Source organism: Elgaria multicarinata, chromosome 4 (genome assembly GCF_023053635.1).
Source record: "Elgaria multicarinata webbii isolate HBS135686 ecotype San Diego chromosome 4, rElgMul1.1.pri, whole genome shotgun sequence".
NCBI lineage: Eukaryota > Metazoa > Chordata > Lepidosauria > Squamata > Anguidae > Elgaria > Elgaria multicarinata.
The window spans coordinates 58881307-58898989 of NC_086174.1; the positions used below are offsets into that span (position 1 = coordinate 58881307).

The 17683-nt window shown below is 36.0% G+C and overlaps 1 protein-coding gene across 4 annotated transcripts in view; it reads left to right on the top strand.

Moving 5' to 3' along the window:
• The window catches only part of ARID4B (AT-rich interaction domain 4B), a 107093-nt gene that overhangs the window by 77717 nt on the left and 11693 nt on the right, over nt 1–17683 (top strand). For 3 of the 4 annotated variants that reach the window (XM_063124351.1, XM_063124354.1, XM_063124353.1), the window contains exons 16-18: nt 750–913; nt 11305–11559; nt 16917–17001. In XM_063124351.1, coding sequence (XP_062980421.1) covers nt 750–913; nt 11305–11559; nt 16917–17001 — 504 coding nt within the window. The remainder of the gene's footprint in view (nt 1–749; nt 914–11304; nt 11560–16916; nt 17002–17683) is intronic. The other variant, XM_063124355.1, reaches the window with a different exon arrangement.

The following is a 17683-nucleotide window of genomic DNA, read 5'->3' on the forward strand; positions in this document are numbered from 1 at the left end:
TAATGTCTTATTTCACCTTCAGCACTTATTGAATGTCTTACTGGCTAAGCAATGGAAGGGCCAAGGGAGCACCTTTATTGGGCTGTGTTTAACATCAGCTGACCTTAATCCGGCCCTGGGTTGTGGCTTCATTTAACTGAATGCTAAACAAGCAGCACTCTTAGCGCTTGTTATTGAAATTACTTTATGGGCATTTCCCCACCAAACATAGGAGGTTTTGCATGGTCATACAAAGATATTTCAAAGCCGAGCTAATAAAAATGGCCTTTCGAGTGCTATAATGTTATTGGTTTCTATTTTCAAATTTTATTTTAGTCCAGTTTTTCTAATTGGCAAGCCTAACATAATTAGCTTCCCAAGGCTAAATATGGTACTCATTTACCTGTGAGTAAAATTTCTGAGTAAACATGTGTTGTGCTGTTAGGGTGCAACAGCTTCCAACTTCATATCAAACCATAGTTACATGATTTTCATTTGGAAAAAAATACATAAATATACAATACATTTTTATGTACTACACTATAAATAATACATTTCTTGTTTTTAGAGTAATACAGTAAATCTAGGTTTGATAAGAAAGCTGCTGTGAGGAAGAGCAGGGTGTAAATAAAATAACAATAACACAATTTTATAGTTTTCCCCAAAATGTCATGGGTTTTTCCCCACAGAAAAGGAAAAATATGTTTTCCCCATGACTTCAAAGTTTCTTTAACACTTGTAAGCTACAGCAGTATTTTTATATCTCTTAGGCAAGCAAAAAAGCTTTTCCAGAATCTTACACTGAACATGAAAAGGAATTAAGAATAACAGAAAACGATGAAGAAGCCAAAATGGAATATAAAGAAGATGAGAAGAGTAAAGACCTGGAAAATCAAAACACCAGTCTAGAAACTGAAGAGAAGGAGAAATCAAAGTAAGAGGCTTTTATTTTCAGTCAAAATATATGAGGGAAGCAATCTTGAGTTTCAAATCAGAGTTGGCTTTGATTACTGAAAATTTTAACTTAAAAAGAAATGTATTCATCACCTAAATGTATTCATCACCTAACATCTCTAATCAGGATGCTCTCCAGTTGGCCTATCTGTCCAGGTCACTTGCACCATTTTTTTAAAGAATATAGAATTTGTGTAAGATAAGTTATCTTCTGTTTTCTGATTAACAAAAATCAAAGGAGGGAAGGGGACATAGGATGAAATGAAAGCTGAAGAAAAACATTTGGGGTAGCGAAGGCAAATAGAGTGAGAGAATTGGTAGATCAGGGAGCTTGGGTTTGCTATTGCAAAAGTATATTAAACGATAGAAGTGTAAATTCAGTTTTGGAAGAAAAGTAGAGGGACTGATTGACAAGATAAAGAATGTGAGGAGGTAAGTAGAGAAAAGAGGCATGCAGGGGAATTAGAAATTTTGAGACCTCAGAGAACTGGAAAATGACTGGGAATGGTATTTTGGGCTGAGTGTTGGCATGGTTGTAGTGTTAAACACATAGTTGTTAAGAACTCCTTGAACTTGGGGAAGTTAGGATATGTGGAGAGTAGAAATGAAAGCTAAAAGATAGTTGAAAGAAAAGGCATTAGGAAAAAGCTAAAAACAAAACAAAACCCACTGCCAAAATAAGTCATAGAAGTGTTGTCAGAGATGACACTGACACAGACTTCCCTTAGCTTAGTTATCTGCCAGAAGGAAAGAGACAATTTTATATGCAGAAATTAACTTCATTGTAAATTGACAATCTTTAAATTGATTCTTATGGATGGTGGCATCATCATCAAGCATCCGATCAAGTAATTATATCAATCCTGCCAGCAGTTCCCTGATTTTGCTAGCAGACTTTGATAACCATGTTGAAGATCCAGGTGAAATTATTGTATTGCCATTCTACCTCTGAAATCTGGATATTATATGCAAGTGGCTGGACTTAATCTAAGGGCCTGTCTGAATAATTGACGCTCAGCAATGCATTAATGTATGAGTGCCTTTCAGACGAAAGAGTGATCGATCAATTTTATATTAAAAATATTGTGCTACCAATTTTTAAATGCAAATTTACATGAAAAATATGTTGGAATTGGCTCATTGTGTTCTCATGTTTTGTTATCAAGCAGTTTATTGTTTTTTTTATTTTGAAGCTTCATTATTGTGAATTTGTCTTTCAGGCACTTGTGTTTTTGAGGACGGGAAATATTAGAGCTGAATGTATAGGGCTTTTCAATTTGGATTTTAGAAATGTAATGTGTTCATTACACAGTTTACAGCAGTAGTTTGTACCTACTTTAGATTGGTATATTTAACTACAGTGAGAATTATGTATGTTATCACCAGTTCAGTTTTTACATGTTTTCACATGTTTTGTTGATGGAGGTTTTGGGTTGGGTTGTACTGAGTAGCTGCTGGGAAGGAGGTGAAACTAAGTAAAAAAGAGTCATTCTAGAAAGCAACTGAAGTGACATGTTATAGGAGAAGAGGGGAACCTTGGAAAAACTTATGTAGGAAGGGAAGCAGGAATATGCATGCTGTCTTTTCTTGCACGTGCCCTGGACTTGGATAAGTATGTGCAACCTTTGACTATAGAAATGCTGTTTTTGAAGATGCAACTATAAAGATTAATGCACGTTATTGTTCCATAGAAAGTAGCACTCTCTAAATATTATTACATTCAATTGGTAGTTCCTCCTAATATTAATAATTGGTTCTGTTACTTTAGGGAAACTGTGGCCCAAGGCCTAATGTTCTATCATGTTGGAATTAGGGGAGATTGGGAGTCCCAACTATTGTTATTTTAGAAGTACATTTGTAGCCATGATGGTTTCAAAGAACATTTGCGATGCACACACATTTTTTTTATTTGATTCACTTCTTAATGACAAACAACCAGTATATCCCTGTGCATCTAGTCTATGGTAATTATGCGATTAAAGCTTTGGTTACCATTCCCTTGATTTTGAATACAGGAGCAATAGAATGCCTCTAGAGCTCTTCTCTTTGTCATTTTTATATGATAGAGTTAGTCACCAGCTTTATATCGGAAGATATTCTTACATGGAATACATGATTCAGGGGTGTTTTTTTAACACTTGATGTAGCTAATAGCCAGTAGCAATTCTGTTTTATGACTTAGAAAGCACTAGTGATTTGTGGTTGAACCTGCAGCCATGCACAGTTAGCCTTGTTTTGTTTAGAGATACTTGTTAACCGATTACATTGCTTCAGTTTTATGGCTTGAGTTCATTCGTAATAGTGTGCATTGCCTTGGTGGCATTTAGTTAGGATTGCAATGGAGCTGTTTTATAAAAGTACTTATAAAAGGTACTAAGAGCAAACAACTAAAGATAATCTTCGACTTAGTAAACTTTTTAATGTTTATATACAAATATTGTGATTTAAGTGGGGGGGGGGGGGGAATCTTGGGTGCAACTATATCCAAAGGTTGTATCTGGTGTCTGTAATGACCATACTGTTGAAAAATACAGAGCAGACACTATAGGCTTTTGTGTGGTTCTTTTTGCATCAAAACATCATGGAGAGGTATTATTTTATTATTTAACAGTCTTCCAGAATTTAAGAAAGCCATAAAGACTGATCTCTTCCAGTAGGCCTACCCAGTTGAATTTTAAGATGCCTATTTTAATGGTGTGCTGCTTTTAATGATGCACTGGTTTTAAAAGTTTGAATTAGTTGTATGTATTTTATGGTGTTTTTATTTGTGTTGTACCCCGCCTTGATCCAAAGGGAGAGGCAGGTAACAAATACGTTTATTATTATTGTTATTGTTATTATTATTAAAAAGTTTAAGAATGATTAGCCAAGCTGCACCATTACTATAAAATAGCTATTGTGTTATTATGTGAGTTATTAGTCTTCTAGTCTTCCAGACAGCCTCCACCCCTCACGCCCCCATGTCTTGGATTTGTAGGGTTTTAATATTTTTCATACATCTTTGACATCTAGGGGAACTAAATATATAGGGCAATTTAAGGTGAAAATTATACCATAATTTGATAAAAGGTAACTTTGCATGTTTATGTTCAGATTGTGCCTTATTGGTCAATATAGCATGCTAAGTTAGCAAAAGGAACTTGGATTTCATTGTTAAAGTGCACTACATACTACGATTATCAAACACAATAGAAATTGTATAAATGCCTCCTTTTGTTTCTCACCATGTTAAATGCTCTTGTGCTATGGTTATCAAACACAATAGTATATGTGTGTGTGTGTATATATGGAACATAAGAAGCTGCCTTATAGCACAGTATTACGAACACTGACTGGCAGTGGCTCTCCAGGGTTTCAGGCAGGATTCTTTCCTTGCCCTACCTAGAGAAGCCTGGGATCGAACCTGGGTTCTTCTGCATGCAAAGCAGGTGCTCTGTCACACTGAGCTATGGTTTTTTAAAAATGCATATATCACATGCCCAATGCTGGTGTTCTGCATATTTTAATAGTTTTATTCAATTCACCAGTCTACATTAAATTCTAGCATGCCAAAGCTCTTGAGTCATCATCCCCAATTTCTTAGTCTATATATCAGAGTGTGTATTAATTTATTGTCTGGAACGGCTGTGTTTGTGACCTGGAATCTATACGGTTTAGTGATGGGTGCCTTATTTTTCTAGAGAAAGACTTAATGTTTTGCAGGATGTATCTGTCTTACTCCTGTGATATTGTAAGGCTTGGATGCATATTTAGACATTAAAAACTTAGAAGTCTTTTTAGGATGTTAGGCACGAGACTGTGAAGCAGTGACTGAAACCTGTAAAATGTTTAATTAGAATATTTAACATAATTAAGCAGTATCACTATAATCCTTTCATAAATACTTCATTTTGGAGATTAGTTATGGTATGCTTGCATTAAAGGAAATTATTTAAGTCAAATTAGTTACTTTGTAACAATTAAGAATTGTTGAAATTACTATACCTGTTCCCCAAAACTGCCTTTTGAAGATATTCAATGTCCCAAACCTGAGTGAAACTGTGTAGTTGTGGTCGGTCTCTCTCTCTCTCTCACACACACACACACACACACACACACTTTTCATGGACTATATTTAAAGTATAGAAAACGTCCTAAGCTAACTTGTGGAAATTGTTCAGATGTTAACGCTGATACCCTGCAACCATAGTTTGCAAATCAGAAGTCTGCCTTGAGCTCCTCCCCATCCCTCTGCCTGGCTTCAGCGTGGAATCCCTCCTTCCTTCCCTTATGAGCCATAGCAGTAATTTAACATTGCACTCCCACCAACGCCAATCATAGTTAATATTAAATACAATTTGGAAACCCACTTCATATAACTGCAGACCCTGATTATTTACCATGGTTTAGTGTCAACATGGATGTGGTTAAGCTTGACAAAGAGATGGAAATTTGTGATCAGGTGGGAGAGAAAAGGACTGCAATTTCCAGAAGCTGGCTTCCGATTGCAAGTCATGATTTGCAAAGTGCCAGAGTTAATGTCTTCATTAGACCTTTAGAAATAGTATAATAAAGCATTTTGCATTCTACATTGACTATGGGGTAATGTCTTCAGTAGGATCTTGAACTACTCATCTGCTTGGGTATTTTCTTTCCACTCCGGTTATCTGTTTTGCCTACTGCTGTGATGTAGCACTACCTTTTCTCAATGGCATCAAGCTCCCAGTAGCATTACAGATAGTAAGTAATTTATTACGGTCATAAGATGAGGATATAATAATATAAAAGCAGCAATAGTTAATTAAAACACAAAACTGAATAATAAGAAAACTGCACATGTCCCAATCATAATAATACTAAGTTGAACAAATTTAAACATTACAAATAGAGTAATGCTACTTTCCCTGTTGAATCACATTGTAGTACAATTCTGCAGGTGTCCTCTTTCTGTCCTGACCTTAATGCTGAAAGAGAGGGCACGCGTACCTCCATACCACTGCTGTATTGTATTAATCTCTCAGAGGGTGACAATCTGGGTTATACTATAGGGATTAGTAAAACAAGTAGAATTTAGGAAAACAAGCAGTAAAATTTTGAACCAATTCATCTCTTCATTTTGTATTCAGAAAAATGTCCTTCTGTTATATGTTTGCATCAGTTCCCAGGTTTTGAATTAAAGGCACAAGGGTTTATTTAATATGCTGCCTTTCCACCAAAAATAGCACTATACTTTATAAAGTAAAGCAATATTTTCAGACAGAAGAATAAAAGACATAGCTAATAATCTTTTCTCTATATATTTAGCTTTTGTGTTATGAAAATGGATTTATTAAAAGAAGTAGTTTTGAAATTTGGATTTGCTAAGAATTTTCTTAGATGTTTTTATGGTGAATATGTGGTGGCAGATTTTAAAATATAGAGGACATTTTAAAGGACATCAAGGTGCAGAGTTTAATGTAATTGCCTTCCTATTAAGAGAAGAATTTAGACTTTTCTATCTTAAAATAGCATTTTCCTTGTGGATATGTGTAATATAATTACAAAAACAAAAAACGTATGTAGTCAAAACAAAGCCTTTTTCAAATTTAACCTTTATTGTTACTATGAATGCAAAATATTTTTTCTTGAGGAGAACGTTTTGCATAGCCACAATTATAGGACCACACTAAGATATGAATATCATAAGCAGTAATAGTAAATAGGGTAATCCACTGATGAACTTATTTATTTATTTATTACATTTTTATACTGCCCAATAGCCGAAGCTCTCTGGGTGGTTCACAAAAATTAAAACCATAATAAAACAACCAACAGTCTAAAAACACAAATACAAAATACAGTATAAAAAGCACAACCAGGATAAAACCACACAGCAGAAATTGATATAAGATTAAAATACAGAATTAGAATAGTAAAATTTAAATTTAAGTTAAAATTAAGTGTTAAAATACTGAGAATAAAAAGATCTTCAGCTGGCGACGAAAGGTGTACAGTGTAGGCGCCAGGCGGACCTCTCTGGGGAGCTCATTCCACAGCTGGGGTGCCACAGCAGAGAAAGCCCTCCTCCTAGTAGCCACCTGCCTCACTTCCTTATGCTAGTAGAGTCCCATTGATTTCTACCAAACACTGTTGTTTTGTGTGTTCTTAGTATGAACTGAAGAAACATTGTGGAAGACACTAACTTATTCTCATGGTGGATTTTTGCGAGGGAGAGAAAACCCTCAGGAAGTTAGCTATCTAAGTCGAATTGAAATAACAGGCATTTACGTACTTCAGTGGACTTATTCCATTGATTTATATCGGAGATAAGTGTTTCCTTTCTCTGGTTTGTGTCGTTGGAGACTTACAAAATATGGTTTTGAATGGATCGAAATTATCTGATTCAATGTTGTTTACTATGAGGAAAGGCCACTAATGTAGATGTAGCAGGCTAGTTTGAAACTTACATGGGGGATTTACACTTGAGGGGGATTTGGTAGCAAATTATACTTTTCTTCTTTGAAATAAAAATGGAATGTATACTATATTGGATAGTAATCCCATTACACACTTCAACTAATATTCAGGTTGATCTTTTAATGATATTTATGTTTATGATGATCAAGTATGTGTCTATTTCCTATAAGCATTTTAATGTAGTTGCTTCCTTGTGTTGTTGCTGGCTGGTTTCTTTCATTTCCTTTTCTGACAGTTGAAGCTCCTGTTCTTTGGAACATGTTTACATTTAACTGCTTGAGGTAGTTTACATGTGGGAACTGCTTACATCATCATCTTACCTTGTCATCTTATTGACGTACTTTGGATTCTAGAGCTCTAATGCTCTGGGCCTTCAGTTGTCTGCTTTACGACACTACCATTTTTGTACTGCCATTTAGTCAAAATCTTCATATTGCTGCAGATTTGTGAACTCTATTTAAGAGCTTAAAGGTATCATCTGCTATACAGATACTCCTTGTATTAGGTTTACCAAAGTTGGAATACAAGAAATCTAGCTTTTGCCTATCCGCAGACATGGCAAAATAAGATTTCTCAAAGGCATACTGGTCTACCCTCCCTACATTTTCCTAAGGACTTCTGCTTCATGGTGTTCAGTGCTTTGCTTCTTATCTGTACTGCAAGATTTTCAATCTGGGAATAGAATGCTATGTTCTTCATAGTACAGATCTACAAAATCTATTGAAAAACATGCAGGCATGTATTCTTGACAGTTCCGCTGTTCCCTGAAGTGAATATCCTTGACTTTAGTTGCATCTTCGTATCTTCCATCTGTGATTGCAGATCACTCTTCACCACTTTTAAACATAGAAATGATCTCTGCTTTAACTTTCTTATGCATCCTCGTATTTGCTTCCAGAAGATGTTACAGCCTGCTCTGAGGCTTTAAGGATTATTTTATTTGCTTTTTAGTCTGAGCTTTCACACTTCCATAATTTTGCAAGCTTTTCTTTGCAACAATGAAGGTTAAAAACTCACTTTAAAAAGAAATATGAAAGAGAACTGAAGAAAGCCAACGGGACGATGGCTGTGTTTTGCCTTTTGTGATTTTAAACCAGGGGTGGGAAAACTTCAAGATTGTGGGGATCTACTTTGGGGGGGTTTTGTTCCCCAAGATCCACAAAGTGTATTCATAAAAGCTTAGTGGGGCAGACATACCCTTAGACTTAAAGAAAGGTATCTCTGATCGGGACAGGAATTTGTTTTAGCTACCAGAACTAAGTCCTCAGTCTTTTTGCACAAACTTCCACTCTTAGTTGCCCACCCAAATTTTTTCTTTGTTTCAACAACAGCCAGAGACAGAAAGAGAGAGAGGGAGAGACTTCAGGTTTTTTTTTAAATTGTTAGATAGTTAGAAATAAGAAACCCTTACCAATGTACCACAAATCATCTAGAGATCTACCCAGTAATGCCCAATCTAACTTTTGCCCACCCCAATTTAAATCATACAGATTTCATAATAGCATAATAAAAATGTGTATAATGTTGAAAGGATAGAATTACCTGTTGAATAAGATCTCATTCATCAGTGTGTTGCCTTATATTTGATAAATTTGTTTTGTAGGAATGGAAAGCACTGATGATATAAACTTGTTATTTATTTATTTAATAGATTTATATGTATCTCTAGGTGGTTTAGAAAGTTTGGGGGACAGGGAGGAAGAGAGAAATGCTGCAACCTAGAAGTGTTTCAAGGAGCCCTTTGATATAAGAACAGTTCTTGTAATTTCCAGAACCGTAAGGATCACATGACTAACTCCGCACACTCAATAGCACTTTTCTCTTTGCTTTTGAAAGTACCTGGCCCTTTTCTGCTTTCCCCTTCCACCTCTGCTGAACAGCAAATCAATGCTGAGACAGTTACTTTGGAGTAGCTGCATATGCAGCATGAGGAGCTATTATTTAAGGAAAGGATTTAAAAAAAGACAAACCACCAAACCCATTTGGCAAACTGAGAGGAACTTTCTAGAATGTGGCCATAACAAATGTAGGGACTGTTGGCTCATCAGCGAAGCATTCAGTGACAAATTGTGGGTTAATTAACCCAAAATTAATGGCAATGCACGCTGTGTACAAGCTGCTTCCAGTTTGAAGCAACAGTGTACAAAATCCCATTCGTAGGTACGATGATTGAACCTGGACACTGTGTGTTAACTTTGGGTTGTTTAACCCATGAATAATCCAAAGTGTCTGGGTTTGGCTGTCATGCTAACAACCTCTGAATTGGTGTTTCTAGGTCATTGTTTTAAACTGGATGTGGCTCATGCAAATATGCAGAGTGGGCATCCCTGCAAATCATGGGTTAATTGATCCAAGTTTTATCGCCGAATGATGCCATTAGGTGGGTTGTTTTATTGACAACCTTAACTCAGTTGAAGACATAACGTCATGTTAAGATTTAGTTTGGTGTTTCTGGGAGAGTGATCCCTTTTTATATGGAAAACAAACCTTTATTACAATGAATTTGTATCACTGAACATTTGGGGGGATGACTAAATTGTATTTGTTCATACAAGAAAGCTTTTATTTCCATGAAATATTTAAAAATTAAATTTTAGATTTCTAACAGAGTTTCTCTCTGTATAGTTGTAACCTGTTCAGAAACATTTTACTGTGGTTTTGAGATTTTCTCTAAAATAGTGCTAAGTTACTAATCATGGATGTACACATTGCCAGATTCAGTTCATGATTAGAAGCTAATGCCTAGGGCCAAATTAGAGAGAAGGGACAAGTATAATGCAGGAGAGAACTGCATGTGTAGCTGGAGCTCTGCTATCTGTTCTAGTTACATCAGTTCTGCCTGGTTAAGAGGCAAACTACTTTTTATATTGGAAAAAGGCTTGTCTCTTCAGCAGCAGAAACAACTGTGGCACAAGCAACTAGCAAGCTTTGGCTGCACATGTGATTCACCCTTACCAAATTTGTCCTCTCTTTGGACTCTGGCCTATGCGTTACAAAAATATCTCTTAATTTTGGGTGGCCTGACTTTTCAAAACTTTGGACTAAATTGAGTATAAAATAAGACAAGCCCCTGCCCATGGCTTCTAGAGGGGAAAAGCCAAAATGAAACCTATTTCTTAAAGATGTCTTAAAATATGATAAATGTTGGATTGAGCAAATTTTTACAACAATTTGAATATTTCTATGCCTCGACTAGGATACAAAGAATTATTTTAGGCATGCCCAAAGGCTAGGGTGCCCATTTAGTCTTTTTTAAAAAAAAAAATCTTTGAGTTAAAGAGACACCATATGACATTTTTTTTCAATTTTAAAAGATTGCATGTGAGGACTAAGGTGCTGCTGTGGTTAGAGAAACACAAGCTCAAAGCCTCTTTGAGTCTGCAGAACTAGTTGCACAGTTCTATGAGTTAGCAATCAAAGAGTAACTGCAGTCCTTTTTAAATTAATCCACTGTAACAACAATAAAATGTATACAATAATATATTTTATGAAGACTAGTCATTAGGCACACAGTGAAAAAATTAGGCTGGGCAATACATCTATATTGAGAAATATGGGTCCAAGACAGGGGGCAAAGTTATTTCAGCAAGGGGTAGTCTGCTCCAATAGCTTCTTGGCGTAAAAGGATCTCTTTATTCTTCATAGATGGTGGTAGACATTTTTCATTCAAACAAAGTCATCTTTTAAAATCTTCTGTTAGTTTTTAAGCATCTTTCTGTCACTATTCTGGTTGCTTGGCTATATTCTTGACAATACTAATTTTAAAATTCTCATCTTTAACGGATTTCATATACACACGCACACACACATACACATATATATGGAGCCTGCTGTGCTTCAACTTTTGTACATCCACAATATTAATCAGTATATGCCATTTGGCACAGAACACTTTTTCAATAGTTTTATTAACTGGCATTTTTTAAACCTTTCAAGCGATGGCACCATTAAGGAGGAAGATGAAGATGAAGAAGAAGCAGAAGAAGAGGAGGAGGAGGAGGAGGAAGAAGAAGAAGAGGAAGATGACAACAATGAGGAAGAAGAATTTGAGTGTTATCCACCTGGCATGAAAGTCCAAGTGCGGTATGGACGAGGGAAAAATCAAAAAATGTATGAAGCTAGTATTAAAGATTCTGATATTGAAGGTGGAGAAGTCCTTTACTTGGTGCACTACTGCGGATGGAATGTGAGGTAACTGAGATTTAGCTAGTGATTACTTCCTTAAAAATACTTCTAAAATACACTTGTGTATTTTAAAACACACTGAATATTGAATTTTTTTCAATATTGCTACTCTATGAAGATCGTTGTACTGTATAACATTATTTATATGAAAGGATATAAAACACAGCTACTTCATATCCTATAGATCAAGAAAAATAATCTTGTTCACACTCCTGCCTCAGCTTTATTTTAATTACTAACAAACAGTGAAATAGCATGTAGATCCTTGTTTTGTTCAGTCATGTAGTGTTGGGCAAAACACAGCTAGATCTCTACACATTTCTCAAAATCTAGCATGGAAAACAAAGGTACATTTTAACAAGAACTCGAGGTGAAATGAACTTTCAATTGGAAAAACTGGATTTCTTTCTGGACAATTGCATGCAAGAATCTAGAGTTCAGTTTTAACATTAAACCAGACAACCAATCTCTCTTAGCACCTAGGGTCATTATATGCATCTTATTGGACAATAAATAGCTGAGTTTCATTTGGCCTAACCTGGTTCCTTGTGGCCAAGAATTTCAGAAGATTCACCTTGAGATAGTCATTTGTGTTACTGGATTGATTTTTTTTTTATGTCTGAGCGACTTCGTATTATGGCTTGTTGCCATAATCTAGTGCTTTTGAGAAATGGGAGGTTTAACCTTTTGCCAAAAATATTCTTGACGTCCTTATGCCATTAACTGAGTTTTCTGCTCTGTGCAGTTCCCATATTGCTGTATCCTCAGGCTCTTTCAAACATTTGTTTGATATATATGTGCTTTGCAAAGGCTTTGTAACAAGCCCCATATTTCTCATTAATACTCTTATGGACTCTGTATCATCTTTGCTTACCATTACTTTTATAGTCATCTTGTCTGAGAAGGTTGAAGTGAGATCATGTTAGACTTCTCTAGTGTTGGCAGAGTCAGTTGACATGAGTCATAGTTGGAAAACCTTCGCATGCCACCTTCTTTGTTTTCATAATGGAGCTATGTTTGATGAAGTTACCTCTAATCAACTAAGAGACTCAGACTGATGATTCCGAATTTTAGTCTTTTCATAATATTTTGTTTCTTTAGCTGTTGTCTGACTCACATGCAGCTTTTACAAAGGTGGCGTTTGTACTTCAAAATAATGAAATCTTGGGTTTTATGTTTGAGTGTAAATGGTGAATATGCAACATATGACTTGCATACTGAGAGAATGAACTTGCATAAAGTCTTTGATTTTATCCTATTTTATTTCCTTTCCTTTAGGGATGTTTCCTTTTAGGGGTGTACATTTTGGATTACTATCGAATCAACACTCTTATTTCTCCCTAGCATTAGGAAGAATTTGAAATTCTAGCACAGTTTTGCAGACTTCACTAGCTTCATTGTGAAAGAAAAGTTAAAGCCTTATATGATACTAGTTGAGGTTTCAGTTTAATTTATAGGTGACTATAAGAAGTTATTGTTAAATTTTAAATAGATATTGGTGTTAGGAGGTTGAAGTGGCAGTTTTGTGAGCAGTTTTGTAACTATAAAGTCTTCATCATGGCTTGGGTGTTTCCTGCTGAACTTCAAATATATTCTGAAATTAAACTTTAGCTTTTGAGGAAGAGATTGGGATAATATTTAATACAGTATCTTCATAATTTTCTTAATTCAAATGGGTACTGGAATTTACAAGGACTTCTATTATGCATGTTTAACTTTCATTTTGATCCAGAGATATGTTGTACTAAGAGGTGGATGTAGGCCATCAGTATACAGGCAATATGATTCTAATTTAAATTTCTTCTCAAGGTCATGCTATGATGCTCCAAGTAAATCCTAAATGTATAGCTTGGGCTTCTCACCCTCAAGCTACCAACTCCAAGAACGATTTCAGAAGCTTTTCATCCTGAAATCTAGGCGTGTGTGTGTGTGTGTGTGAGAGAGATATCACTTTGGTAGTTGTACTCATGCAAAGAGTGTTGTTTGATCAAGTAGCTTTTGACCTGCTTGATCTGCCTCTACTATATTCTCTCTTAACCTTTCAAGAGCATGCAGTTTTAGGATGAAAACATATTGTTGTGCTTCTTTGTATCTTTCCCCACTCCCAACACACCAGTGTGTGTTGAGGTGGGTCGTATATGTTTCTTGAATTATAGTATATGATGCATGTCTCACATCATAGTTAGGAACTTCATGATTATAGAAATTTCACTGTTGGTTTGTGTGGGCGGGGTTGGTTTGTTTTTACCATTGAATAGATTACACACATTTTTTGTTTATTGTTACTTACACTGTTGTTTCGGCTGGGCAGCCAGTGCTAATTCTAATCAAGTCATAGCATTGTCAGTTTTGCATAATCAGAATTAAATTCTCACCATATCTGTGACTGAAGGGGTGGAAGGTCTCTAGGGCAACTTCCATGAAGTTGTGCATTACGCGTCTTCAAATGCCTTGAGAGGTGTACAATCATTTAGGAGGTGCCAGCAATACTAAAAGATATATTCTTTGGTGATTTGAGTACTTGGAAAGAAAGATGCAGCTAAGGGGTAGATCTTGCAGTCCTCTCTTCTGGGATTAGTGAAAAGAAAAAATAACCCTGATTCATACAATTTCTGTTCAGACACTTTTTTTTTTTGAATGCACCCTTCTTTAGCCTGGGGCAGGAATTCACTATGCATTTAACACTGCTAGTCTTCCTCTTTCTATTGCATTTTGAATGTCAAGCCATGCTCACTCTGTTTCCTGGGTGGGACAAATATGACTGCCAGAATTCTGGAGGATATGCTATTGGTAAATGCAAATAACATGTTTACATTTTTTCTCAGATTAAATAATTTATTATTCACTTAGTATGAAAAGTTCCATTTAATATATATGAAAGGTATCTAAAGTGTCTCAAAGCGGGAATACCAAATTGTTTTTGTTGTTGTTAACATCCAGACTAGACCAGGACCAGAGAGTTTGAATATACTTGGAGTGTTCCTCTTTATTATAGTTGTGGCAATGGCCAGGATAAGTGGGGGTTACCACCTGACCCCATTGCTGATGAGGCCCGAGGCAAGTGTCCTCTGAGCCTAACTCCATTATTCATACGTTTAAGGCTCAACTGTTTTAATGGTCTTTGTGTTGAATTGCCTTTGACGTCTGTTAAACTAGAACAGAGCAAGACATTTATTTATTTAGTTAGTTATTTGAATTAGATGAAGATATATTGTTACCCCATCTTATTAATAAGTTATGACCAAAGAGGCAGTATTCCATCTCCTTATTGACAAGTCAACACAAGCACATTTGCCACAGGGTTCTTTTCAGGCCACTTCACATGTTTGTTTTTAAAAGTGTATATTAAAATTGTAACATGTGAATGCATCAGAGTGTCAGGATTGGCTACAGTTCCCTGTCACCTGTATACTCAGAATTCAATAGATCTATCCAGAATACAGCACTTGAATAGTGGTGTCTGACCCTTTGACAATCAAACCCAGAATTTATTTATTCTGACTGATGAATAGTTAATAAGTATGGGCATTTTTTCAGTTTTATGTTTAACAAGGACTAAGTATGGATACGTGATCCAATAAGAGTTGAAAAAGTTGTTTTCTTTTAATGAAAGTATGAAATAGGTTCTGAAAAGAAAATGCTATCATGAAGCACTTTTATAATTGAATGACCTTTAATGTTTGCCCCACTTGAATTTTGTACATCATTAGTAAAGCTACAGAAAAGGTAGGGTAATTGGCACAAAATCTAATGTAGTAATTTTAAAATGATTTTATATTATTTATATATTTTTACCAGTATCCTTGGACATTATTAACAGTAATTCAAACAGACTTTTCTGGTTTTAGGATTATGTTAATGGAGATAATATACTGATAGTATAACATTAGTAATCATACCATTTAACTTGAAGCTAGTTAAGAATGTAAGAAGAGCCCTGATGCTGGATCAGACCAAAGGTCCATCTAGTCCAGTACTTTGTTCACACAGAGGCCAACCAGGGACCCATAAGCAGGACATGGTGCAACAGCACACTCCCACCCATATTCCCCAGCAACCAGTGTAAATAGACGTATTGCCTCTGATACTTGTTCTACATTTGGAGAGAGACCAGAGCATTAATAGAATACAGAATGAGAGGACTTCTTTCTGTATCCCAGGAATATAAAGCTTACTACAATGAGAGCTAATATGACATAGTGGCTTAGTGACTGATATACAAATCAGTAATTCCCCAGTTTGAGTCTTTCATCAGCTTTGAATTAATTTGATTGCTGTCGCAGCTCCAAACTGAGTTGCAATATGGGGATAATACTGACCTTCCTTAAAATATTTTTAAGGATATCCTTAAGATATTCATTTATTTATTTAGAACATGCTTAGATTTCCCCTCCACTTAGTGAATGCTTGTAGTAATATACAATAAAAACCATATGTCAATCACTTTGCATACTCTAAACTAGTGACAGACAGAAGGTGTTGGTAGATCAGCTTCTGATTCCCAATAGTTTAGCTATTGCAAGTTTGTTAATTGTTTTTAAAAAATCTGCCATGCTGGCTTTGTGTTACTTGCTAATCTCTCAGCATTTAGGGTTCCTGTAAAATTAACTCTTTGTGCAGCTCTGCTGGCCAGTTCTAGAGTTTGGTTTAGAATCCCTGATCTGTACTCAGATGTAGATTTGTAACTCTATCTGCAGGCTATCCCAGTTTTTCTTATGGGACGCAGTAGATAATGTACTCCATTCCCTCAGCCACCATTTGTATCTGGTTCTCCATCCACACCCATTATTTTGCACCTGACTCCAGTTAAGAAAATAAGAAGAGCGATGCTGGATCATACCAAGGGTCCCCAGCATTCTGTTCACCCAGTGGCCAACTGGCTGTCAACGGGGAATCCACAAGCAGGACATGAGTGCAACAGCACTCTCCAACCCATGTTCCCCAGCAACTGGTGTACATTGGCATACTGCCTCTGATATTGGAGATAGCATACAGCTATCCAGTAGCCATTGATAGCCTTCTCTAGGAATTTGTCTAACTCCCTTTTAAAGCCATCCAAATTGGTGGCCATCACTATGTCTTGTGATAGTGAATTCCATAGTTCAACTATGCACTGTGGGAAGATGTACTACACCTTGGTTGCTACTCCTTGGGTTCTAGTAAAAACCCCAAGGTAGGTCCCAGAAATCTGGTCTGCCCATTCCTGCTCTAAAGTAATTATTACTGTTGCTATATAGCCAAATATTACAAGTATACTGATCCGTAGTAGAATGTAGGATATTATGAAATATATATTTGTTATCCCTATAAGCGATGCTTTGAATATATCACAAAATGTAAGTGTATATTTTATTTCCTTGTAGGTATGATGAATGGATAAAAGCAGACAAGATAGTGAGACCAGCCGACAAAAATGTGCCAAAAATAAAGCATCGAAAGAAAATAAAGGTAGATCACTTTGAACTACTGCTCAGTTTTATTCATCTGAATAGGAGGTGGAGATCAGGCTACATAATCACTTAGATATTATAGGAGCTATTCTGGTTGGAGGGAGAATCAGTAACACAAGGAAATACTTTCATATTTACTTATCATTAGGTATCTCATTGGGAGTATTCAAGTTTCCTCTGCTGACTATGAACAAAGTTAATAGTCCAATATCAGACTCACATTACTGTGTTTAGCATCTTATTTATTAAGTCATTCAAGGAGGCATAGCGATAATTTTTACTTTCCAGCATCAGTGTTGGGTTTTTTCAAGCAATTATGCAGAACAAGAACTCCAAAAACTTTTGGACTGGGTTCAGACAACACGCTAACCAACGGTGGTTTAAATAGTTGACAGTTGGCTATTTAACCCACAGTTGACTATCGTGTTGTCTGAACACAGCCTTGGAATCTATTTAGGACCATCCTGCGACCATCTCCAGTGTAAGGTTTATAGAGAAGCTCTTCCCCTACCCATAGTTAGTACCATGTTTTGAGGTGTTCCCAGAATAGGGCCTTGTTAGATCATTGTTTCCTAGGAGTAGAGCAAGACTCATCTGTAGGCCATAATAATCTTGTGTCTCTGGCAATAGATTTTAGCATTCCGTAGTTAGACATAGGGATCACTTATGAGTCGAGAAGT